Source organism: Chiloscyllium plagiosum, chromosome 5 (assembly GCF_004010195.1).
Source record: "Chiloscyllium plagiosum isolate BGI_BamShark_2017 chromosome 5, ASM401019v2, whole genome shotgun sequence".
Taxonomy (NCBI): Eukaryota; Metazoa; Chordata; class Chondrichthyes; order Orectolobiformes; family Hemiscylliidae; genus Chiloscyllium; species Chiloscyllium plagiosum.
The window spans coordinates 40,969,043-40,996,884 of record NC_057714.1 but is presented as its reverse complement, the minus strand read 5'-3'; the positions used below and the strand labels follow the sequence as shown (position 1 = coordinate 40,996,884).

The 27,842-nt window shown below is 42.1% G+C and overlaps 1 protein-coding gene across 2 annotated transcripts in view; it reads left to right on the top strand.

The window, feature by feature from the left end:
• LOC122549822 (calcium-binding mitochondrial carrier protein Aralar2) overlaps window positions 1–27,842 on the top strand; it is a 284,028-nt gene that overhangs the window by 109,439 nt on the left and 146,747 nt on the right. For both annotated transcript variants that reach the window (XM_043689903.1, XM_043689904.1), the window contains exon 4: window positions 5,666–5,781. In XM_043689903.1, coding sequence (XP_043545838.1) covers window positions 5,666–5,781 — 116 coding nt within the window. The remainder of the gene's footprint in view (window positions 1–5,665; window positions 5,782–27,842) is intronic.

The window sequence follows — 27,842 nt, the reverse complement described above, 5'->3', positions numbered from 1 at the left end:
AAAATCCATTGAACATAAAAACTACATAAACTAAAACCACTACAGTTAAGAAACCTGCAAAGCTATCAAAGACTCTATACAACAAAAACAAACCAACATATTGGGGCGGCACGGTGGCTCAGTGGTTAGCACTGATGTTTCACAGCTCCAGGGACCAAGGTTCAATTCCTGCCTTGGGCAACTGTCTGTGTGGAGTGCACATTCTCCTTGTGTCTGTGGGTTTCCTCCGTGTGCTCTGGTTTCCTCCCACAATCCAAAGATGTGCAGGTCAGGTGAATTGGCCGTGCTAAATTGCCCATAGTGTTTGGTGCATTAGTCAGGGGTAAATATAAGGTAGCGGAATAGGTCCGGGTGGGTTACGGGCCGGTGTGGACTTGTTAGGCCGAAGGGCCTGTTTCCATACTGTAAGGAATCTAAATCTAAATAAAGCGCCAATGGCGTTGAATAGGGAAACTCACCCCCTGCCCAAAGGGGGCGTCGACCCATCCCAAAAACCAACTTCCCATCCCGCTTTCAGTATAGCAGCCAGGGCATTTAAATACCTGAACCGTGCATAAACTGCCTGTAAGTAGGCATCTAGTCATTCCAACCATATTTTCTCCTTCTCGCTAGAGCCGCACCACAAACACAAGCAGCATAGAAAGAAAATACATCATGGAATAACAATGTGAAAAAAATATTTTGAAAAAAAAAGTACCCACCCATCCTTTGGTATAACATAACTTTAGAAGCTGGAAGTAAACATCCCAGCCACCTCTTAATCCCAGCAGATTAAGTCAGTTTGTCCACAAAGTCTCTTTCCTTCTCCGATGTGTCAAAGCGAAGCACCGCTGGATACCTCAGGGAGTACTGGATCCTGAGCTCCCTCAGTCTTTTCTTGATGCTATTATAGGATTTTCTTTTCTGGATCACTGCCGCTGAGAAGTCCTGAAAGAATATGATCTTAGGGCCTTCGGATCCTTACCCTGGATTCTGGAAGCTTCCACGATTCTCTCCTTATCTCTATAGTGATGAAACCACACCAAGATAGGACGAGGACGTTGGTCCAGACCTGACCTCTGCGCCATGAGCCGGTGAGCCCTCCCCCGCCTCAAGCTTCCCATTCCAGCCTCCAAGTTATGGAATTTCGACAACCAGTTCTCAATAAATTCCACTGGTCACTCACCTTCCTTACCCTCTGGCAGACTGACAATCCAAATTTTTTTTTCTTCTGCCCCTGTTCTTGAGGTCATCAAACTGGTCAAGCAAATTATGGATCTGTTTCTCCAGGGCCTGGATCCTATCCTTGGAGGAACCGGTATCAGCTTCCACCACTCTGACTCTGCGTTCTACCTCATCCATCCTTTTTTTGTGGTCTCCCAGCTGCTGTTCATGCCTTTGCAGCATGATAGAGATCGGGGCTGTTTCTCCTCTATCTTCCCCTACATCTCGCGAGATTTTGCGAGCTCTTTCACCAGGACTGCGGCCCGGCCTCGAACATACCTGCTCTTTTCTTCGGCATCCCTGGATGGTGAAAACAGAGGTAAGTTGTTCTCAAACAGTTTCCTGGGACTCCACGACTTTTCCAAAGTCCCAGGATTTCGCCATGGTCTGGGGAGGGTAGGTTAGGACTTCGTCCCGCTTGCAATGTGGTGGGGAGCTCTGCAACATGATCTTTCTAGATTGTCGCCATCTTGGATCCCAGGGGAAGGCTGATTTTAATAAGATCAAATATGATTTAGACAGACTGAACTGGGAGCAGACACATTTTAGGTTAATCTGACTCAGAACAGTGGGATGCATTCATACAGAAAATATGGAGAGAACAGGACCAACATTTGCCAATAAAGAAGTAGCATAGAACAATCACATTCTGTAAACATGGGATATCAAGGAATATGCAGGATTGGATGAAGAAAAAGGAAAGCTTATAGTAAGTATCAAGGGTTCAAAACAGCAAAAGCTGTAGAGTAATGCAGAATGGGCAGGAGGAATGTTAAAATGGAGATTAAGAGAGCTAAAAGGGGGCAAGCAAGGATGCTGGTAGATACATTAATGAAAAATCCTAAGTTGCTTTGCAGGTATATTGAATATAAAAGGCTGATGGAAAGGCTAATGAACGGACTACAGTAGTAAATTTTGCACGGAGCCAGAATATGTAGGCAGAGTTCTAAATGAGTATTTTGAGTCAGTGAGAGGAGAAAATACGTGTATAGAACTCACGGAGAAGGTCTATGATACAATTAAATTTAGCAAAGACAGGATGGAGGTTCTAAGTAGTCTCCCCTTGGGCAGGACATATGAAGGAACACATGATAAATGTAAGGATCCTGGGAAGCACCAAGGATCAGAAGGGCCTTTGTATTTATTTAAAAAAATCTTTGGATTCACTACTTAGAACACAATACCCCTGTTAATGAAAGCCAAAACACCACAGACACAAGACTGACTGGTCTGTAATTGCCAGGGATTTCCCTATTGCCCTTCTTGAAAAGAGGAACAACATTTGCCTCCTTTCAATCCTCCAGTACGACTCCTGTGGAGAGTGAGGAGGCAAATATCCTCGCCAGCAGCTTAGCAATCTCCTTTCTCGCTTCCCGGAGCAGCATAGGATAAATCTGGTCTGGCCCTGGGGACTTATCAATCTTAATGTTTTCCAAATGTTCTAGCACATCATCTTCATCAATCTTGATCTGGTCAAGACTGTATCCCAAGTCCTCTAAGTTTTCATTTACAACAAGTTCCCTTTCCGTGGTGAAAACTGAAGCAAAAAACTCATTTAGGGCTTCCCCTATCTGCTCAGACTCCACGCACAAGTTCCCTCCGCTCTCCCTGATCAGCCCTACCTTCTCCCTGATCATTCTCTTATTCCTCACGTATGACTAGAACACCTTTGGGTGCTCCCTAATCCTTCTTGCCAAGCCTTTTTCGTGCCCCCTCCTGGCTCTCCTCAGTCCATTTCTGTGCTCCTTTCTAGCAAGCCAGTAATTCTCTAAAGCTGTGCTAGATCCTTGCTACCTCCACCTTACGTAAGCTGCCTTCTTCCTTTTGACGAGAATATCCTCTTCTTGCCATCCAAGATTCCTTAATCTTACCCCTTCTTACCTGTCTCAGAGGAACAATTCTACTTATTCTGTGCTGTGTTATTATTTCTTCTGTATAGTAGCTAATGAAATCATCCTTTGGTTAACTCAAGCCTGGTTAAATTGGCTCGTTTTAAAAGATACTTTTCTTCCCAGAAAAGCAAAGTTATCCATAAGGGGAAGAATCCCTTTTGAATTAACTTTTTTGCAACCAATCAAGGGCTGGGTAAATAAAGAAAGAGAATCAGTTCAACCCGCCCTCACCTGGCAGCCAATGATTTGGAAGTATACTGTCTGGAACGTTAACAAATTGGGGAACATTACTTTGGATTGATTGTGATATCTGTATGAAAATATTGCTGTCATTCAAAGGAATGTCTAATTTTAAAAAGAATGTTAATAAGGGAACAAATTCATAAATGTGGGAATCCTTGAGGAATCCATGTCTTAAAATCCATTGGCAGATGGCCACCATTTCATGCTGTCTCTTGCCCTCTGTGTGACAACTGAGGGAGAGGGTAAAGATTTGGAGATCTAACATGCCAGATGTGTGCACAATTTGCATGTGATATGTTTTTCCTGGCTTCCACATAGTGAACGGGGAGCCCTGACTTCCACATGAAATAGATGAATGCATGCAACTGTTACATATGTTTTGGGTGAAATTGAGCATTAAAGGTTGTGAAGCTGTCTCATTAAATAAGGTTTGTCTTGAGTTAATTTTCGACGGTTTGGCAGGAGTCTGCTGTTGGCTCTGATATTAGCCATATGACACAGTAACTAGTAGAATTGGCACTTCTGTATGCCCTCAGTGTTGAAGGGAGCCCCAGATTTCCATCACTATCTGGTTTGCCAATTCCCAGACAAAGTCCTACAGTTTCCAGTGTAGACACAATAGACTGAATCGTATCTTTTTGCACCATTGCCACTTCCATGTGTTTAAATTGTATGTTTGAGTACAGGAGTAAAGAAATCTTTCTGCAGATATATAGAGCCTTCGTGAGATCATGCCAAGAAAATAGTATACAGTTTTATATAATATCGAAGGAAGGATATAACTCGCATGGGCCGATGAGGTGGGGGGGGGGTTGCAAGAAAGGTTTAGCAGACTGAATTCTGGGATGATGCAGTTGTTCTAAAATGGAAGATAGAGGAGACTAGGCTTTTTTCTTTTGCTCATAGAAAAATGAAAAGTAATCACACTTAAAGCATACAAAGTTTTTAAGAGGGTTCAACAGAATTAAATTCAGAAAGCATGGCCTCGAACCTAGGAACAGAGTACCAGAGTAGGAAGTAGGCCAGTTATGATTGAAATGAGGAATAATTGTTTTACTTGGAGGTAGTGAACCTTTGGAATTCTGTTCTTTGAACATTTACAGAGGCTTAGTCATTGAGTATACACAAAAGCGAGATTAAAACAGTTTATGTATTAAGGATAGCTGGGATAATGGGATAATGTAGGAAAATTGAGAAAATGACCTTAAGATGATCAATGTGGTGAAACGGTTAAAAATTATGTCCCAATACATGTGTGAATCTAACCGGAATGGAGGTGTTGCTTAGTCCCGTGTGAATCTTATTACACACCTCCCCGTGTGAATCTTCTTATCTGTATGTAACCAGAATGGAATGTGTTTTTTAGCCTTGCTCTGCTGTTCACATGAATGTTTATATCTGGAAAAGAGTATATCAGCTGGAAAAGTCTCCAGTTCGGTGAGTCTGCTCCGGGGTTACGTTTAACCGCCGAGCGTGGGTTGTTGGCAACCGCTCTACGAGAACTGACGGCTCCCAGTTCCGGTAACATGTAGAGTGAGTATAAGCCAGACCTGTTGTAAGTATGAGACCTGGTTGTGGCGACGCTGCGGGGGATAAAATGCTCATATTCTAGCAGACTCGCCTCTTGGTCGTTTGTTCTGTGTCAGACTACTCTCCTACGAACCTGACCTTGAGAATTTTTTAAAACAATCAACCATAATCTAGTTGAATGGCGGAACACTCAACAGGCTGAATGACCCACCATTGCTCCAATTTCCTGTGTTCTTGTAAATGCAAACTAGAAGAATAGATGAATTGTGCTGAGGTTTGCCTAGACATGCTGGAGCAAGGGGAATAGAAAGAACAAAGATATGGGGGCCTCACATGGCAATATGTATTGGTCATTTCATTATCTATGGTATGCTTTGAAATCACAAAATTCTAGAAGAACCTGGTGTAATTGCTGGGATATTCCTTCTAGGAACATCTTCCACTGACTGCTGGAGTATCTAGATCCAAGGTGAACATTCCCTGGTTTAAATACTGGCAAATACCTGCTCCACAGCAAATGCATCTTATTTATCGATATATCCTGTGGAACAGCTAGTTTCTATGTAAATTTAAATTAATTTTTGTCTTGTTAAAACCAAAAGGAATTTCTTGAATAATGTATATTTAACTTCAGTCTAGCACATGAAATCTTTGAAATCAACAGTTGTGCTGTGTCCTTGACTCAGGTTTGAAGCACTACAGAGACTGATGAAATATTCTATTAAGAATTTGGCCCCCAATTTCCATTGTGGTGAATGTCTGTTTTTTGTTAATATAATTTTATTTTTTATTTGCAGGCTGATCTCCTTTCAAGATTTCCTTGCATTTGAATCTACTTTACGTAAGCCAGATGCCTTATTCATTGTTGCTTTCCAGCTATTCGACAAAAACGGCCAAGGAGAAATCAGCTTTGGTGTGTACTACATGGTGGACAAATGTTGGATAAACAATGAAGATAAAAAGCAAAACTAAAAATGTTGGAAGTCAACGTAAAGCAAGAATTTAGCCAATTCATACTCAAATGAAATGTAATTAATTGATGCTTGAGTGAAACATGGGTTTTCATTTTCAGTCTAGCTTTTTCATCAGAACCAGTATTCTGTCTGAAACGTTAAGCTATTAATTTCTCTATGCTTTTTAACGACTTTGGATTTCCTTCATTTTTTGTTTCTAGTTTATAAACAATGATATGGCTAGTTTTCATTGTTAAGATATTTCTAAGTGCTTTTCTAAAGCATGACTAATGTCTATAGCATTAGATCCCTGGAGGCTGAGAGTTGACCTTATAGAGGTTTGTAAAATCATAAGGAGCATGAATAGGGTAAAGGGACAAGGTATTTTCCCTGGGGTGGGGGAGTCCAGAAATAGAGGGCATAGGTTTGGGGTGAGAGGGGAAAAGTTTAAAAGGGACCTAAGGGGCAACTTTTTCATGCAGAAGGTGGTGCGTGTTTAGAATGAGCTACCAGAGGAAGTGGTGGACACTGATACAATTACAGCAGTTAAAAGGCATCTGGATAGTTATATGAATAGGAAGAGTTTAGAGGGATATGGGCCAATTGCTGGAAAGTGGGAGTAGATTAGATTAGGATCTCTGGTTGGCATGGACGAGTTGGACAAAGGGTTTGTTTCCGTGCTGTACATCTCTATGACTCTATCTGATCTCCATCCCGAAAGTCAATTACTACATGGTATTTTAGTTTCTTGTAGAAACTAGTATAACAATACTCCACTATGCCATTAACGTCTGCAGGCTTTTATTCCTACTTTCTCTGCTCTTCTTGGTTTTCCCATGGATACAATAATACAATAATGGAGTATATCAATTGTTCTTTATGAAGCAACGTATACTACAATATACTACAATAAAAATACATCACAAGTTCACTTGTATAATGTCTACAATTGCAAGTGACCCAATTTGAGAATTTGTCTGACAATCAGATTGAAGCAGGTCATTAGCCTGCTTTGTCCAGTCATTGACCAGATGACACCTATTCCTGAGATAGCTAGCTATTGCCCTGAGGGACATTGTCTTATACTCCTTTTCATAGAGTCATAGAGATCTACAGCACTAACAAAGGCCCTTTGGTCCATTGTGTCTACACTGGTCATAAACAACCACCTAACTATTCTAATTCCATTTCCAGCACTTAGCCAGTAGCCTTGTCTGCCTTGGCATTGCAATACTACTTAAATGTTATGAGTGTTTCTGCCTCAATCACCCTTACAGGCAATGCGTTCTAGACTCCAACTGTCATTTTTCCTCACATCTCCTTTAAACCTTTTGTCTTTTATCTTAAATCTATGCATCCTGATCATTTCTCCCTCCATCAAGGGGAAAAATTTCTTCCTGTTTACCCTCTCTATGCCCCACATAATTTTATACATCTCAGTCATATTTCCTCTCAACCTCCTCTGCTCTAAGGAATGCAGCCCAGTCTGTCCAGTCTCTCCAACTTAAAGTCTCCAGCCCAGTCAATAGCTTGGTAAATCTCCCCTGTCCCCTCTCTATTGCTATCACATGCCTCCTATAATGTGGCTTCCAGAACAGCATTCAAAACACTAGCTGTGGCCTATCCAACATTCCATTCAGTTCCAGCATTACCTTCCTGCTTTTAAAGACATGCTTTGATAAAGCTGAAAATGTGTTGCTGGAAAAACGCAGCAGGTCAGGCAGCATCCGAGGAGCAGGAGAATCGACGTTTCGGGCATGAGCCCTTCCTGAAGAAGGGCTCATGCCCGAAACGTCGATTCTCCTGCTCCTCGGATGCTGCCTGACCTGCTGTGCTTTTCCAGCAACACATTTCCAGCTCTGATCTCCAGCATCTGCAGTCCTCACTTTCTCCATGCTTTGATAAAGGCGAGTATACCATATGCCTTAACCATTTTATCCACCTGCCCTGATAGTTTAAGGGACCAGTGCATGTGTACACCAAGGTCCCTTTGATCCTCGGTGCTTCCCAGTGTCATAGTGATGTACAGCACAGAAACAGACCCTTCGGTCCAACTCATCCATGCTGACTAGATATCTTAAATAAATCTAGTCCTAGTTGCTGGCATTTGGTCTATATCCCTTTAAACCATCCTATTCATGTATCCATCCAAATGCCTTTTAAATGTTTAATTGTACTAGCCCCCACCACTTCCACTGGCAGCACATTCCATACAGGCACCCCTCTTTGTGTGAAAACGTTGTCCGTTAGGTCCCTTTTAAATCTTTCCCCTGTCACCCTAAACCTATGCCCTCTAGTTCTGGACTCCCCCACCCCAGGATAAAGACATTGGCTATTCACCCTTTCCATGCCCCTCATGATTTTATAAACCTCTACAAGATCACCCCTCAACCTCCGATGCTCCAGAGAAAATGGCTCCAGCCTGTTTAGCCTCTCCCTGTAGCTCAAACGCTCCAACCCTGACAAGATCCTTGTAAATCTTTTCTGAACCCTTTCAAGTTTTACAACATCCTTCTTATAGCAGGGGGACCAGAATTGCACACAGTATTCTATTAGTGGCCTATCCAATATCCTATACAGATGGAACATGACCTCCCAACTCCTATACTGAGTGCACTGATCAATAAAGACAAGCATACCAAATGGCTTCTTCACTATCTTGTTGACCTGTGACTTTACTTTCAAGGAAGTATGAATCTACACTCTAAGGTATCTTTGCTCAGCAACATTCTGCAGGACCATTAACTGTGTAAGTCCTGCTTTGATTTCCCTTTCCAAAATACATCACCTCACACTTATCTAAATTAAGCTCCATCTGCCACTCCTCAACCCATTGGCCCATCTGATCAAGATCCCATTGTACTCTGTGGTAACCTTTTTTTGATAAAGGCAAGTATATCATATGACTTAACCACTTTATCCACCTGTCCTGATGCCTTAAGGGACCAGTCTATGTGCACACCAAGGTCCCTTTGATTCTCAGTGCCACCAATTTTGGTGTTCTCTGCAAACTTACTAACCATACCTCCAAGTTCATATCTAAATCATTTATATAAATGACAAAAAGCCCTACTGTCCATCATGTGTTCTTCAGCCTGGTTTATCGTGTCCAGTATACAACCTTATTCATCTGGGTTGAATTCCATTTGCCACTGATGAGCCCACCTGACCAGCCATTTATATCCTCTTGTAGTCTAAAGCTATCTTCCTCACTATTTACCACCCCACCAATTTTTGTATTGACTGCAATCCTAATGTTTAATCCTCCAATGTTCAAGTCTGAATCATTTTATATAAATCAAAAACAACATTGACTCCGTGGGAGACCACTGAATACTAACTAACATTTAAAAACACCCCCCCTCAACCATCACTCTTTACTTCCTGCCACTCAGGATGCCATTGTGCATCCAATTTACCAAATTTCCTTGGATCCTATGGGCTCTTATCTTTGCTATCAGTCTCCCATGCAGGATGTTTTAAAAAGCCTTGCAGAAGTCCAGGTGGACTACATCAAAAGCATTGGCTTCCCCAAACCCCTGGTCACCTGTTCCAGAAATTCAAATAAGATGGTCAGACATGCCCTCCCCATCACAAAACTAATAACATGTGGCCCAGGAATGGATCATACCCAAAGTATACTATAAAATACAGTGGTGCCTCGAAATCCGAATTTAATTCGTTCCAGGAGGCTGTTCAGATTGCACAAAGTTCGAATTCCGAAACTATTTTCCCCATAAGAAATAATGGAAAGTGAATTAATCCGTTTCTGGACCCCCAAAAAAACATTTTCAAGACATTTTTAATAAAAGCAAGAAATAAATGTAATAACATGAAAATAACTTGATTACTTTCGTGAGGAGTGCTAATGGTGAATGCATTTATTTGCTTCACTGCTCTTCTTGGGTGCAGTGGTGAATGCACAAGGGTGATAATTTAAAAAACCAGCACAAATCACGAGGTGAACTAGTGATGGACACACGAGAGATGCTTTCACAACTACTTCTGGGGACGAACTGAACAAACAATGTGTGACCTGAATGGTGTGTGGTGTTCGGATTCTGAAAACATGTTCAGATTTTAGGGCAAAATTTTCTCGAAATAATTATTCGGATTCCGATTTGTTCGAACAATAGGGCGTTCGAATTCCGGGGTCACCACTGTATTACAATAATAGTGATCATCACATGTTCACACCTATCATGGTTACAATTGCAAGTGGTGCTGACTGTTCTTAACTAATCCCTGCCTCTATAAATGCAGGTTAATTTTGTCTTTCAGAATTGCTGGCAAGCTTCCCCACCATAGTGATTAGACTAACTGTAATTTCCTGGTTTATCGCTTACTCCCTTCTTGTGTAATGGTGCCACATAGGGTCTCCTCCAGTCCTCTGGCACCTCTCCTGTGGCCAGAAAGGAATTGAAATGTTTTGCAAGCATCCCTGCAATTTTCTCAATCCACAACCTGGGATACATTTCATCTGGCCCTGAAGGTTTACCTAATTTCAAGCCTGCCAGACCACTCAGAACCTCCTGTCTGTCTATACAGTACTAATTTCTTGAATTGTATCACAGATCTCCTCTTTGATTTCTATACTCAGACTATCCCTCATGAGTAAACAGCAACTATAGTCATTTAGAACCATACCTACATACTCTTGTTCCACACACTATTAATATACCTGCAAAACAACTTAAGATTTTTCTTTTAAATTACCTGCCAGTATCCTTTTTTAATCCCCTTTTATGTCTCCTAATCTCCCTTTTAAATTCACTCTTGCACATTCTACATTGTAGGGCTTGTGCTATTTTGAGCCCTCAGTATCTGACACAAGTCTCCCTTTTTCTCTCAATCCAAGGCTGTATATCAGTTTATATCCAGCATTCACAAGATTTGATGGTCTGACACTTTTTTTTTCTTAAGAATGTTTACCCTGTATTCTCCATATTTCCTTCTTGAATACATCCCACTGTTCTGAGACAGAATTACTCAAAAGTATCTGCTCCCAGTCCACTCTGGCCAAATCTTAACTGATCTTATTAAAGTCAGCTTTGCCCCAGTTGAGAACTTTGATTTCAGGCCGATCCTTATCTTTTCTATAACAATAACATAACAATCCTTGATCAATTCTTGACACTGCTGTCTCCAGCAATTGTTCAGTTGACCATTGGCAAACAAATGTGTCATGTCTACCGCAGCCAGTTATCTTTCACTCATTCAGGCATCTGCTTCCTTTCCCTTGAAGGGGGTTTGTGCTGCAATCTTGCTGAACCTTGACCCAGCCCACCCTGTTCATGGTTGCTCATATAGGCTATTTCCTCGGATGACAGAAAAGCTGCAATCAACCATATGTTCACACTGTGGTCGACTGAATTTTCTTTAGCTAACAAATAGTGACCAATTCAGTCCATTTCCTACTGAGTTCAACACTTAACTTAAACACACATTCCTTCAGAAAACACTTTATGACACCACCTGACTGACTTTTCAGGTTTTTCTCATTTTGGTTACCTGCACCTTCTCAGGTTAGTTTCTGCTGTAAAGATTGGATGCATGGTGAAAAATCACATGCTACTATACAGTTAACCTTTTTAAGAAATTGTTTTTTTTTTACTAAAACTAATCTGTTGTGTAAGTTTTTAACTACATCTGTATTTTGAAGTGGACCTCTTCCAAGAAAGCTTATTGCTCAAACAGAAGATGACATGCGTTTTATTATTGACCTAGTTAGAAACCTTATTTGTCAGAAACAAAATTATGAATTGCTGCACAGAATGTTATTGACTCTTTCTAGTAAACATCTTTCTACTTCTTTATTCATAATTCTGCAATTCACTGCTCCTCCTTTTGCCTCCTCCTTTTGCCTGTACACTATTAGAACTGATGTGTCATTATGCTATCTTGAAAGAAGATTGAATTGCAGTTAATCTAGGAAATGAAATAATTATATTGTCAGTAGTCAATGCATGCATTTTCTAGTTGCGGTATTTTTAAAATACCATTGCGAAGATCACCTTTGGGCTTGTAATTATAGTTTGACAGATATAAATGGAATAGACACAGTTTAAGTGAGGCATTATTAACAAAAAAATGAAGAACAATCGATGCCCAAGTTAATGATACAGGATAATAGTATAAATATTGAAACTCTAATCAGGGGTTTTTTAATGGTTGCAAATACTTTTATATCCTGATGATACCACTTTTATGTAAATACTTACTTTTTTTAGTTGTATGTTTATGATTGGTTTGTTGCATAACCCATTAATGTATTTTTAACAAAAGGAAAATATGAATTTGACTATAACCCTTTAAATACCACTTACATAATTTTAGAAAACTATGTACAGTTCTGAATGCTCTGCTTATAGGAAGAATTTATTAAACTCGGAGCAGAAAAGATTTATAAAGATGTTGCCAGGACTGAAGGGTTTGAGCTATAGGGAGAGGCTGAATAGAATGGGGCATTTTCCCCCTGGAATGTCAGAGGCTGAGGAGTGACGTTTATAGAGGTTTATAAAATCATGAGGGGCATGGATAGGTGAAGAATAAAGGTTTTTTTTCATATGGAGGGGGAGTCCAAAACTAGAGAGCGTAGGTTTAAGAAGAGAGGGGAAAGATTTTAAAAAGGTTTATGCATGTGGTGTATGTATGGAACAAGCTGCCAGAGGAAGTGATGGAGGCGGATACAATTATAACACTTAAGAGGTAGTTGGATGGCTATATGAATAGGAAGGATTTAGAGGGATATGGGTCAAATTCTGGCAAATGGGACTAGGTCATGTTGGGATGTCTGGTGGTGTGGACAAGTTGGACAGAAGGGTCTGACTATATAGGAAGCGAGAAACTATTTCTCCTTTTTACACAATCTAAATCTTTCTTTTTTAAGATCTGTAGCATGAATGTACTTTATTATGATCTCAGTTGAGACCAGTGACTGTTTAACAGAAATTTGAAGTCCCAGTTATTCATTGACAGAATTACATCAAGATTTCGTGTTGAAAACAAAACTTTAATTGTACAATATTAAACAGCTAGTAATATTAACAATAGTATTTCATGAAGTATTTTACCTTTAAATCTAACTTAAAATCTCAATAGATCACATGCCATCCTAATTCGGTTTGTACCCAAAAGTTTCCTAAAACTTTACAAAGTCTTGAAGGTTTTTTTGCTTTTCCCAGACCAAACCCAAGGTGTGTTGTAACTCTCAGAAATTCATTTAACTCTGCTCAGTATTTCTGTATTCTGTGAGCTTTGACATTACTTGGGATTCTTCCACTATGAACCAGCTAGGTGAACCCCCCTCCATCAACATCTTTTGACTTTTGACTCCCTGCTTCAAGCATACATTCTTGCATGGTGATATGTGATAACTCTTTGCCACTGGTATCAGTTGTTTTACAATCTCCTAGCCATTACTCAACATTGCTGTGGTAGCTTTCTTTCTATGTCCGTTCCCAGAAACTGGTTTTCCGTTTTGGTGAAAACTTGTACAGGCAAAAACCAAAAATCAAATAAAGACCACCCTCCAAACTATCCTCTTGGCAATAGGGCACCCATGAGATGTCACAGATTGAGGACAAACTGATTTTAGAAAAGTCTCTATTTCTGGAACCCACATGAATAAATGTTATCTTTTATTGCAGTAGCTGCAATCTTATTAGAGTAGCTGGCTTTATCACAAAGCAAAGAGGGAATTGATCACCTGTTTTTTATTGTATCCTGATATAGAGTATGGATATGGATTTTTGAATTCTATTGATTGACTTTAATACCTGGGACTTTAATAGACCAAAATGGTTGCAAGTTAGGACTGAGCACTGACTTGAAATTGCCGAGGCAATCACTTAGCAAAGCAGGTTGGCTGAGCTTTCATGAAATCAAAGCAGAATGAATAAAATTCTCTAAACTGGAACTATGATTTTATCAAAGGACATTTACCCATCAAGCATCTAAACATCCTCTTCTATTTTGATTTACACCTTCTGATGAGTTTCAAGAATTGAAGATGACAAACATCATCTGCAATTATCAAACTTGGAAATAATGAAGTCATATTCATAAATACACAAACCAGCTTTCATTTTAGGGAATTGTTTTTGCCTGAGCAGGGAAAATTAATTTTTAGTTGTAAAACTGGAACCAAATGGAGCAAGACAGATAAGTTCCCAGTGACAGAACTGATTAAGAAGAAACATAAGAACACCAGGAAGTGGCACAATGACTCAGTGGTTAACACTGTTGCCGCACAGTGCCAGGGACCAGGTTCGATTCCAGCCTCAGGCAACTGTGTGGAGATTGTACATTCTCCCCATGTTTGCGTGGGTGTTGTCTAGGTGCTTCGGTTTCTTCCCAGAGTCCAGAGTTGTGCAAATTAGGTGGATTGACCATGCTAAATTTCCCATGGTGTCCAGGGATGCACAAGCTAGGTGGATTTTACAAGGGAAATGTAGGGTTACAGGGATGGAGTGAGTCTGGATGGGATGCTTTTCAGAGGGTTGATATGAGCTCGATGGCTGAATGTCCTGCTTCCACACTCTAGGGATTCTATGATTCTACCTCAGAGGAGAGTTAAAATATTCACAGTATTTGTATATTGCTTTTATCTTTTGAACTGAACACCATCCCTTAATTAACATTGCATTGCATCTGTATGAATGTAAGCTTGATTTTACATCTTTATTATGGTTAGCATACAATAAATTTGCACTTTTTCACTCAAAGCAATCTTGACATTGGTTCCTTACTGATGTAGTGAATATTGAGTAATTACATTTTACTAGAAAAAGATATAACCTTCTGCTAAAACAACACAATCTTTCTTGTGGTCAACCGAGAAGGTTGAACTGAGGAGAGCTAATTTGCCCCTTATCATCTGTTCATAAAAATTGTTCTCACTCTAATTCTAAACTCTTGATCTAAATTAGGATCATCCATTAAAGTTATTTAAGTGTGTTTAACAGTTTCTCAAACCCAGATTATTTTGCATTTACTTTGTATTTTAAAAAATCAATTCTTAACATCAGAAGTTATGTTCCTGAAAGATATGAATTATAAAATTATATGTTCACAACAATCTACATAATGTGAACTGATCACTTCTGTTGCGGATTTATTGCCATGATATTGTCGTACTCAATATCTTAAAGTGAAGCAGAGTTCAGAAAGTAACTGGCTAGTTCTTGCACCTATCAAAGAAGAGATGTTGGTACTTGGTGTTCAGTATTGACAGTAACAAAGCTGCCACTTAATGCCTTATTTATGTTGCAGCATTTCCTCCTGGATCATGGAAAAACTTGAAGCCTATGCCTTTTTTCATGGTGTGAAAAATCATTTCATGTTTGTTTCTTGGAGCAGAATCTAACCAGATTGTGATGACATGGGCTATGAAGAGATGTTCAGGGAGCCCCATCTCCTCATGTAGATAATCTTTGCCACATCTTGGGGGCTTTTTTTCAAATAATATGCTGAGATTCCTGCTAGGTACTACTGAGTCCCCAATTGACACTCACCATTACTTGTTAAACACCTTATAAACTGTCAACCTCACCACCGGTTACAATCTTACCAATTTCATCATACAGAGTCAGGAAAATTTGATGCGGAAATCAGAGCAGATTCTAGGTGGGTGCAATTTTCCATTTGCTCCAAATGACCTCCATATTGGATACCAAGTAATAGCACCTTAGACATATATCCACACATAATGCAATCCTGGCACTTATCCAATCCACTTACCGGATGCTTCCATATCAGCGATGAATCTCAGCAACTGTCATTCTCATACTGCAGCAAGAACGTTTTACATTGACTGACACACATCCAGCTCATGGATTGGAGCAGGATGCAAACATGGGCTCTTTACTTGCGGTCACAGTGTTCACTTATTCTGAGTCTACTTGAATGTTTGCTGTATCCCTGCATTTTCTTGTGTTATGATACGGTGGTGAACCCTTCTGCTAATTAAACCAAACACCCAGAAAAACTCACCTTGCTTCATAATCTAGTAAAGTATGAGTGACTCCCAACTTCCACTACTTAAAGAAAAAAAGAATCAATTTATTCTTTAACTCTAAAAGTGAACATTAAACAACAACCATTTACAATTCTAAGCCTCCTTTCTCTTAAGGGTTCATTATCTGCCTCCAACTCTATCACAATATACTGTTCCAATAACCACCCATATTAAAATTGCATCAACTTAATTTTCAAAATCAGACAGCGGCAGTCGTCTCTGGTTATAGATCTCCTTCGGTCACCTTCAGTCTTTTGCTGCAAAGATGTTTCATATGAAAAAGGTACCTTTGATAGTGAGTCTTTTGCTGGCAGTTACTTTGGCGATGGCAATTGGTTGCTCTATCTGGCTAACTCTCAAATGTCTGCTTGAGAGTTGTACCCCAACCATCGTATCGTCTCATTGGTTTGATGTTGGTAAAACTGTAAAATTAAACTGGTTAAATTCAAACTGTTATGAAAAGAGCACCCAAAACTCAAGTCTTTGTTTTACAGCCATACATTACAGATTTTCAATTTTCTATTATTCTGAGGCTGCTGGTTAGTCACATGACAGGCACCTGCAAGCTCTCAGTGCAACACAGCTTTCACTCTCTTTTAAAGGTATATCACATGCCTTCACATTCATAACAATTGTCTTGCTATTTTGTGAATTTCCAGAGATATGAGGCTCATGTGTCTTGCTGTGCCATTTAGTGCAGAAAGAAAGCAGGAAACTTACCAAGGTTGTCAGCAAGCCTCACTCCAGTATGGAGGAATAGCCTTGTCTTGAGATCCTAACACAATAAATTAAGGGCAGCCTCCAATGCCAGTCCAGGCATTGCCCTGGACAATCAATAGTCTGCATTCCTTGCTGATAAGGGGTGAGAGCTGATCTGGAATGAGAAGCAAGTTATTATAGAAAATGAAAATGGGTGACACAGCTCTTACTGTTGGTGTGTTTGGGGAGTTTCCCAAATAACTGAATAGATCACTCAGAGGGCATGGAGAGTTATTGGTGTCGCAGGTTGGGATGAGTCAGAGCAAGTAGGAAGATTAGTGTGAGTAGTTGAGTGTGAACCTTGCTGAGATGGATCTAGTAGGAGAGATTAATTAGGTGTGAGGTATCAGACAAATTAGTGTAACTCAGCCTGGTGGATTGGAGAAGTACATTGAACTTTTTCCTCACAGTACTGGGCTTTCCTCCACATGTCTGAGACTGCTGAAACCTGGGTGGCAATTTTGGACCAGGATGGCATTATCTGTTGCTGTTGACTACTGCAGAAGAGGAATTACTGCTTCTGCACCACCTCAACCAACACAACTATCCCTGAAAAGCGGTTTGCTGACTTTTTTTCCCCAATGCCTGGCATGTCTGGGACAAATGTTAGAAATGTGCAAGGCAACTCTGGACTGATGGTACTTCTCCGGTGCACAACACTCTTTTAAATAAAATGCTGGCGCTGGGGACGTCAGTCCATTCCAAGATCTCCAGTCATTGGTGAGCTTTCCCGGAATGGTGATGTTAAAATGGGCAGAAATCAGACATCATAATCAACCTAAATGTCAAATAATGCTACAAGTTTGGCCAGATACGGTTTAAAGAAATCGCTGGACCTATGGCAAGTATCGCTCGACCCACAGATGGTGGTATCCATTAGGCTCGTGAGACCATGGATCTATGCCTGTGAAGTCCTCCTTCAATCTTTGTTGGTAGAGCAGCGTCTATTGTGGCTGTAGAGGCCCACACGGGAGTGCCAGTCTTGGCTGCAGCAACTGCACTTGACAGTGATGTCCTCCGATGTTATCTTGGTGCTGTTCTTTCAGTGGATGTGCTTTTCCTCAGCAGCACGCCTCAGCTGCTCTTCTCTTTTTAGACATCTGCGTAATTCCAGCCTCCAGCAAGAATGATCGTTTGCAATGACCTCCCACTCTCGAGGTTCATATTCAGTGATGTCATGTCTCTCTTGCAGACATCTTTTAAACGAAGGTAGGGCTGCCCTTGTGCTCTCTTGTCAGAGGCCAGTTCCATGTACAGCAGGTCTTTCAGGATCCTCCCATCTGACATGCAATGTACATGGCCCAGCCAGCGAAGGAGGAGTTATTGGAGCAAAGTGAAGAAGCTGGGTATCTGAGCATGGGCCAGAACCTCATTGTTGGTGACTCGGTCAATCCACTTGATGTCCAGGATGCATCTCAGGTCGTGAACATGGAAAGGGTTGAGACACCGTTCTTGTCTGGAGTAGAGGCTCCAGGTCTTGCTGCTGAGGACGCAGGCCCTGTAGACAGCAACCTTGGTGTGTGCCATCATCTTTCTGTTCTCCCAGCCTCTCTTTGTCAGCCTGACAAATGTTGAGGCTGCTTGTCCTATCCATCTGTTTATCTCAGAGTCTAGCGAGAGACTGTCCATGACGGTGGAACCAAGGTATGTAAACTCGTGGACTAAATCTAGCTTGTCGTTGATGGTAATGACAGGAGGTGCTCGCGCCTTGACCCAACACATTGGTCATCTTCAGGCTGGTGGTCAAGCTGTCGTGAGAAGCTCTTTGAGAAACTGTCCATGAAGTATTGCAGTTACTCTTCTGAGTCTGTTGCCAGTGCCACATTGTCTGCAAACAATATGTCCCTGATGAATATTTTATGAACCTTGGTTTTCACCTTAAGCTGGGACAGACTGAATAGCCTCCCATCCAGTCCGGTGTAGATGTAGACACCATCAGTTGATGTTCCAAAGACTTGCTTCAGCATGACTGCGAAGAAGATGCTGAACAGGGTGGGGGCAAGCACACAGCTCTGCATCACGCTGCAGCGGATGTTGAAGGCCTCAGAAGAAGAGTGATTGTCTTTGCTCTTTGCATTTCTCTTGTGGCTGTCGAAGGGAGAAGATCAGGTCGATTGTGGAACGTTCTGAACTGAAACCACACTGAACTCTGGATATACCCTTTTGGAGATTTTTCTGCAATCTGTTCAGGACCATGTGGGTGAAGACCTTCACAACGATACTCAGCAAAGAGATTCCCCTGTAGTTGTTACAATCACTTCTGTGCCCTTTGTCTTATATAGGCTGACAATGTTTCAGTCTCTCATGTCTTGCGGCACTGCGCCCTCTTTGCAGCACTGGCGCAATAGTTCATGCAGGTGGTTTAACAGGACGTCCTTTGTGCACTTGATGGCTTTTGGTGGAATGCCATCCAATCCTGGTGCCTTTCCAGTAGGCAAACTGTCAATTGCTTTACTCAGCTGTTCAGCAGTTGGCAATGCATACAGTTCCTCCATGGCAGGCAGGCATTCCATGGCATCTAGTGCGCTGTCTGAGGTGCTGTTTTCTCTGGAATAAAATTTGGAGAAATGCGCCATTCATCTCTCCATCTGCTTGCCTTTGTCTTTGATCTCACCTGTTATGGTTTTCAGTGGTGTTGTCTTGCTCTGGCTTGGACCGATGGTTTTCTTGATCCTCTTGTACACTCCGCTGATGTTGCCTGTGATAATAATGACTGAATGCTTTTGCGTATTTGTAGCCAGTAATCATTTGCAAAGTGTCTGGTTGTTTTCTGGGCCTTGCCTCTTGCTGTCCTTAGCACATGCAGTGATGCCTGGGTGGAGTGGTGTTTGTACTCTCATAGTGCAACACGCTTTGCCTCTATGAGCTCGTGTCAAACCAGTCTGTGCCTTGCCCTGTTCCTTTCCGAAGGCCTTGAGTGCAGTGCTGTGGATAGTGTCCCTGAGAGAGTCCCATCTCTGCTGAGCATCTCCTGATGGGTCTGCAAGGAGTGCATCATCCAGTGACTTGATGTACTCTGCCACTTTGGGTGTTGGATCTTACTGGCATTGATGCGCTGCTTGCCTGGAGGCTTGGGATAGTGGATCTTCTTTGGCTGAAGTCTGATCTTGCAGCAAACTGGAGAGTGATCCGTGTTGCAGTCGGCACTCTGAAAGAAGCGAGTCATGAGCACGTTTCTCAGGTGGCGTATCTGGTGATTATCAGGTCTATCTAGTGGCAGTGTTTGGGTTAGGGATATCACCAAGACACCTTGTGCTGAGTTTTGATTTGGAAGTCGTGGAGCGTGCAAAACTCAAGCAGCCGTTGCCCATTGTCATTCATATGCTAATTCCATACCGCCCTAGGTAACTTGGCCAGGAGTCGGGGTTGGCACCCGCTCGAGCGTTAAAATCACCAAGTAGCAGCCACGGTTCCTGACTTGAGATCCCATTGGATGTGTGGAGTCAGAGTGAGAAAATCCACTCCCTCCCGTTCTTGCTTGGGTCTACCATCTTCAGCAGCGAGTTCTTCACAGCAAAGCCAATACCATGGTCTTGTCTGAGCCCTTCCCATGCTAGAAGAAGATGTAGTCTCTCTCATGTAGGGTTCCCAATTTTGTGAGGCGTTTCGCTTGAAGCATTGCAGTGTCCAATTGGAGTCTCTGCGGTTCATTGTTAATCACTGCTGTCTTGCGCATGTCGCTGATCTCCTGAAAGTCATCTGATATACCAGTGGTCTTAGTCCGTATATTCCAGCATTCTAGTCTGAGCCCTGGCCTCTTTCTTTGTGGAGCGGGTGGACTGTGGCGGGACAACACCTAATTGGCTGGGGGCTGCCCAGCTTGAGGCAGGCAGTAGCTGTCCAATGAGGCACGATGGCCTTTCCTTCCATCGAAAGCAACCCTTAGCGCCTTGACAATTGAACGCAGGCTTATAACCAGTAGACTGCTGCTTTCCATGTTGTGCCGTCATGGTGAAATGACATTAGAGTGTCCTGTCCAGAGCGCAGGCCTGGGCAAGGTTATATGGAAGACCGGCAGTTGCCCATGCAGCCAGTCTCCCCTCTCCATGCCACTGATGTTGTCCAAGGGAAGGGAAAGGGCTGATACACCTTGGCACCAGTGTCATCATAGGAGTTGCCAGAAAAGGTTGAAGACAACATCGGACTGCCTCAAGGGCTCTAGCTCTGGATTTGTCCTCACTGTTTACTCCCGAAGCCTTTCCCATAAATGAGTATGGCTGCAAGGCAGCAGAGGTTTGAAATCGGAGTACCTCACCACCCCCAGTAAAAGCATATCCTCCCTCACCAAGTAAAAGCATCCCCCTCCCTCACTACCCACCTTGCAGTAAAGAAAAGTCCCTGTCTCTCACCATTCCCTCCCAGGAAAAACATCCCCCTCCCTCACCCCCACCAGTAAAAATGTCCCTGTCCCTCACCACCCCTCCCTGTAAAAAAGTCCCCGTCCCGCACCCCCTCAGTACAAAGCATCCCCCTCAGTCACACCCCCACTGTAAAAACATATTCATCTCGAACTAACCCTACCCCACCTATGGCACCAAGCGGCAAACAACTCTAAATGGAGAGAACCCGGCACTTGGGCTCCGGCAGCATTGTGGCGGCAGTTTGGGGCCTGGTGCCTGTAGCCCAATGAGTGGCTCAGGGACACAGGCCAGGCCCAGGGCTCTGTCTGTTGTGCCTGGCCATGAGGCCCGGGAGCTCAGATAGACATGACCACTCGGTCCCAGCTGTGGAGCCCTGGAGCTTTGCTGGATATGGCCAGTCAGTCCTGGCCGTGGAGCCCGGGAGCTTGGGTGCTCAAAGTTTTGGGCAGCGTAAGGTAAGCTCGACCTAACTTGATCAAAATATCTGAAAAAAGTCAGCCTTTTATTTTGGATCAAATCCAAGAATTTGCCTCAGGCACTACTAGTTCATTTTTATTATTACATGGATGTGTTGAAGGATTGTGGAAAGTGAGTTGCATGTAATTCTGGTCTCCCTCTTATCAGAAAGATATCGTGAAACTTGAAAGGGTTCAGAAAATATTTACAAGGATGTTGCCAGACTTTGGGCTGTAGGGAGAGGTTGAATAAGCTGTGTCTGTTTTCCCTGGAGCATCGGAGGCTGAGGGGTGACCTTAAAGAAATTTATAAAATCATAAGGAGAATGGATAGCGTAAATTGACAAGATCCTTGCTCATCAACTTTTCCCACAAGGTGGGGGTGTCCAGAACTAGAGGACATACGCTTAGGATAAGAGGGGAAAAATTTTAAAAGGGCCTAAGGGACAACATTTTCATGCAAAGGGTGGTGTGTGTATGGAATGGGCTGCCAGAGGAAGTGGTGGAGGCTGGTACAATTACAACATTTAAAAGGCATCTCTGAATGTGTATATGAATAGGAAGGATTTCGAGGGATATGGGCCAAGTGCTGGCAAACGGGACTAAATTTAGGATATCTGGTTGGCATAGATGAGATGGACTGAGGGGTCTGTTTCCATGTGTGACGATGCTTCTCCTTAAATATGGTTATGTTGTCCTTGTTTTTTTTCAAGAGTTTGTAAAAGACACAGACTCCAAAAAGTCTATGTTGAAGTGTTTTAGGACCAACTTGATTATAGCTAACAGATACTGCCTCAGCCAGAAGGCGTTCAAGTTTAAAGAAAACTTCTACAATGAAAGGGGAGTGGCCATTACTCTAGTTCAGCTTTTCTCTGGTTTGTATTGTTTAGCATAATAGTTTTTGAAAGCTGCTGGACCCAAAGAAGCAAGTCCTTGCTGGTACTCGCTCACTGACATCTCTCCAGTAAGACCCTGTGTTTGATTTTACCATTTGTGCCAAAGGGTGTTTATGGGGATTGTTGCAAGTATTTGGATTAGCATCATTAAGTTGGGATGATATGTTGGGTTTTCGGATAGTTTAGGTTATTCAGTATTCTGTTCTCTTTTGTTTGTTTCATTCAGTAATCTCGTAAATAAATTGTTTTGTTTAAAATGATGTGGTTTGTCTAGATGCATCACTCCTGCAATATCTGCGTTACACCTGCTTAAAACAACGAGCAAAGTTAGGATCTGCGCTACTTCTTGAAATGTTTTGAGGGGGTCTGGCCTGGTCCATAACAGATTGGGACTGTTTGCAGGATTTGTTCTATAATTCCAATTTGGGATTGCAGTTGTTGGACTCGAAAGCAGTGAGTGGTGGGTGTTAGTGTCTTTTCTCCTGGGTGTTGAATTCAGTTGGTTTAAACAGTGCTTGGGATAGCAATGGCTCTTTCAGTCACCGAGAATTTTCTGGGGGTGGAAGAAATGTCTTTGGGCTTTTTCAAAAGGTGATTAAGGCCAAGCTGCTGGAATTAGCTGGAGCTGGAGCTGCCTTCTTTTGTGAGGAGAGGAGAGATAATTACAGCAATAGCTCAGCATTTAAAGTTGTTGGAAAGGCCATCAGAACATTTAGAGATGGCTAAAATTCAATTGAAAATGAAGCAGCTTGAGTTAGAAGCAAAAGACAAGAAATTACAATTTAAAGCAGAGGAAGGAGAAAAAGAAAGAATCACTCTAGCAGAACAAACAGAAAAAGAGGAGAGAGAAAAGGGAGAGAAATGGGGAGAGAGAAAAGGGAAAATGTGAGGGAGTTTGAACTTTTGAAATTGGCACTCAGGAGTTCAAAAATGCACTTTTTGAAGTAGGGAGAACTCATGGAAGAGCAGAGGGTTAAAACGGCAAGATTAGCAGCTGAAATGGCTGATGATTATAAATTGGTCCATAAATAAAAGTGTGGCTTCCAAAATCAATTTCAATCCATGAGGCATAGAAATTGGGGAAAAGAGAAATCCTCGTGTGGAAAGGCTGAGGTAGATCTTGGTGAAGATCATTAGGATAACTTACCACAGGGTAAAAGGGAACTCTTGAAGGGGAAAGAAAAGTTAAAAAGCTCCTGTGTTTTCACTGTAATAAAGTAGGCCACATGTAATCATAGTGTTGGTGTATTAGGAAAAGCACTGGGAAACTTGATGTAGGAAAACAGGACAAGCCAGTGAATTTTGTTGGAGTGGTAATGGAAAGCACAATGGAAGCTAGAAAGCTGTACCAGAATGTACAAGCTGCATTGGGGTTGGTTAAGGAGGAAGTGTCAGATCTTCTTAAACCATATACCTGCGAAGGTAAAGTTTACTTGCATAGGCCAGGAGCAGCAGGTAAAAGAGGTTACAGTATTAAGAGACACAGGATCCTCTCAATCTGATGCTGAAAGATGAGATCTATACATCTGAAGGACTATTGACAGAAAAGGTGCTAGTAATGGAAATTGACGGTGAGACATGAAACACTCAATTATGTAGAGTGAGGCCAGACTATACAGGGAAAAGTGGAGAAGTCATGGTAGGAGTACTGGACAAACTCTCAGCTCCCAGAATACAATTTGTCCTTGCTAACGATATAGCTGATTCACAGGTAGGAGTGCTGTGTTTGAAAAGCCAGTGAAAACTCAGGCAACTGAACTGTTGAAGGACACATATCCTGGAAGTGTTCTTGACTGTATGGTAATGAGGTCACAAAGTCACCTGTTGAAACTGAGGAGAGATCAAAGAGTACATATAAGAAAGTTGAAGTGGAATTAGCAGAGACGCTGTTTGATTAAATGGAGAGGCAAATCAAGAGCAGGTAGAGAACAAAGCAGACATCTTTAGCTCAAATAACCTGTCTGAGTTAAAGCAGAAATATGAAAATTTAAAACAATAGAATCAAAAGGCATACACAGAAAATAGAATCCAAATGTATCCCTGAATGTTAGTATCTTAAAAATTATGTCTTAATGAGATAATGGAAACCATCACATAATCAGGCAGATGAGAAATGGGCAGAAGTTCATCAAGTCATATTGCCAGTGGGTTATAAAAAGGTGTTGTGAGTGGCGCACGAGTTCCCAGTAGATAGTCATTTGGGAGTGAGAAAAACTCAAGCTAAAGTATAAAAACATTTTTACTGGTTTGGATTGCACAAGGATGTAGTTGAATTTTGCCAGACATGTCAGACATGTCTGGTAATTGGAAAACCACAGGCAGTAAAAAAGTCCTACACCTTCAATACCCCTATTCCTAAATTTGAGGAACCTCTCCCAAGAGTCTTAATTGATTGCATAGGACCCCTACCTCAAAGAAAAAGTGGGAATCAGTATTTATTAACAATAATGGATGTGTCTACTAGATTTCCAGAGGCAATATCACAGCTAAAAGGATTGTAGAGGAATTCTTCATTTTTCACTAGATACGGACTACCCACAGAGATACAATCTGATCAAAGGTTGAACTTCAAGGAAGTTATGGATCGCTTAGAAATAAAAAAATTGAAATCTACTGCGTACCATCCAGAGTCACAGCAGCACGAGATAGGTGGCATTGGGCATTAAAGACCATATTGAGGGCTTATAGTCAAGACTATCCAGATAATTGGGATAAGAGCATTTTGCTTGTGTTTTTTGCTATCGGACATTAACCAAATGAGTCGACCAAATTCAGTCCATTTGAATTAGTTTTTGGGCATGAAGTGAGAGGAGCGCCAAAATTGATTAAGGAGAAATTGGTAAGTCAGAATTTGGAGACCACATGTCTGGACTATGTGTCAAATTTTAGGGAACGATAAAATAGAGCAGGGGAGTTGGCTAGACAGCATTTAAAAGTATCACAGCATACAATGAAACAGGAAGCAGACAAGATATCAAAAATTCGCCATTTTGCTATCGGATATAAGGTGTTAGTGTTAGTTCCAGTGATTGGTAAACCTTTAAAAGCCAGGTTTAGTGGATGTTGTCAGATTGAAAGGAAATTGAGTGAGGTGAAGTATTTGATAAGAACTTCAGACTGAAAGCAATCTCACAGAGTATGTCATGTGAATCTGCTCAAAAGATATTTTGACTTGAAAGGCAAGCAACACTTATGTGAGGAACATGTGGATGGCCAGAGTGAGGGTAGGGCCGATCAGGGATAGTAGAGGGAATTTTCGCCTGGAGTCGGAGAAGGTAGGGGAGTTCCTTAATGACTACATTTCAATATTCACTCCTGAGAGGGACCTTGATCTTTCTGAAGACAGCGTGAAACAGACTGATATGCTCAAGCATGTTGATGTTAAGAAGGACGACATGCTGAAAACTTTGAAAGATATAATTGAATGGAATTGTATTTATTGTTATATGTACCAAGGCACAGTGAAAAGCTTTGTCTTGTGAGCAATACAGGCAGATCACATCATTAAGTAGCATAGATAGTAAATAATAGGTAAACAGCAGCAGAAACAAAAACACAGGTACAAGCAAATGTTAAGAGTTTGTGAGTCCATGCAGTATTCTAACAACAGTATTCTATTTCATAGAAACTGTTTTGAAATCGGCTGGTGTGTGTGTTCAGGCTTCTGTACCTTCTCCCCAATGATAGAAGTTGTAGAAAAACATTGCCAGGGTGGCATGGATCTTTAAGAATGCTGGCAGCCTTTCCTTGACAGCGGGCCTGGTAGATGGACTCTGTAGATGGGAGGTTGGCCTTTGTCATTGTCTGACCTGGGTTCGCCACTCTCTATAACCATCTCCGATCTTGAGTGGTTCAGTTGCCATACCAGGTAGTGATACATCCAGACAGAATGCTCTTGATGACGCACCTATAGAAGTTAGCAAGGGTATTCCCGTCATGCCAAATTTCCTTAGCTGCTTGAGGAAGAAGAGACGTTGTTGGGCCTTTTAACCAGTGAGTCCTCATGAAGAGTCCAAGAAAGCTTGTCGCGGATGACCACTCCCAGGAACTTGACACTCTCCACTTGTTCCACCTTTGTGCTGTTAATGTGTAGGGGCGCATGAGTAACATCCTGCTGAAAGTCAAAAATGAGTTCCTTGGTTTTGCCGGCATTGAGAGCTAGGTGATTCATAGTGCATCAGTTTTCCTGGTCTTCCACCTCCCGTCTGCAGTCTGTTTTGTCGTCATCTGAGGTCCGACCGACTATGGTGGTGTCATCAGCAAACATGTAAATGGCATTAGTCTGGTATTTGGTGACGCAGCCATGGATATACAGTGAGTACAGTAGGGGGCTGAGTGCGCACCCCTGGGGAGTTCCAGTGTTGAGTGTTAGTGAGGATGAAATATTGTCCCCAATCTTCACTGATTTGGCCTGTGGGTCAGGAAACTGAGGATCCAGTTGCAGCAAGTGGGGCTTAGTCAGAGATCACGAAGTTTAGTAATCAGTCTCGAGGGGATAATAGTGTTGTAGATAAGAATCCTACTCATTAGGATTATTACGTAGCTGTTCTTGGTGTCAAGATATTCAAGGGAGGAGTGAAGGGCAAGTGATATAGCATCTGACATGGATCTGTTGGTCCTATAGGCACATTGGAGTGGGTCAAGAGTAGTGGGGAGGCTGGAGTTGATTAATGCCATGACCAGCCTTTCAAAGCTCTTCATGACCACTGAAGTTAGGGCCACTGGGCAGTAGTCATTGAGACATGCTGCATGAGCCATTTTAGGGTCAGGGATGATGTTGGGCTCTTGAAACAGGCAGGGACAGTGGCCTGCTGCAGGGAGAGGTTGAAGATGTCCGAGAAGACCTCTGCCAGTTGATCTGCGCATGCAGTGTTCACAGCCTGGTACTCAGTCTGATCCCGTCACTTTCCTTAGATTCACACGAAGGAAAATAAGGATAGATAAATCCCTTTGGCCCGACGGGATATACACTAGGTTATTACAGGAAGCGAGGGAAGAGATTGCTGCGCCTTTGGCGATGATCTTTGCGTCCTCACTGTCCACTGGAGTAATGCGAGATGATTGGAGGGTGGCAAATGGTATTCCCTTGTTCAAGAAAGGGAATAGGGATAATTCTGGGAATCACAGACTAGTCAGTCTTACCTTGGTGGTGGGCAAATTATTGGAGAGGATTCTGAGAGACAGGATTTATGATTACTTGGAGAACCATGGTTTGGTTAGAGATAGCAAGGCTTTGTGAGGGTCAGGTCATGCCTAACAAACCTTTATTGAATTCTTTGAGGATGTGACAGAACACATTGGTGAAGGTAGAGTATTGGATGTGGTGTACCTGGATTTTCGCAAGGTGTTTGATAAGTTTTCCCATAGTAGGCTCATTCAGAAAGTAAGGAGGCGTGGGATACAGGGAAACCTGTCTGAATCCAGAATTAGCTGGCCCACAGGTGACAGAGGGAATTGGTAGATGTAAAGTATTCAGCCTAGAGCTTGGTGGCAAGTGGTGTTCTGCAGGGATCGGTTCTGGTACCTCTGCTG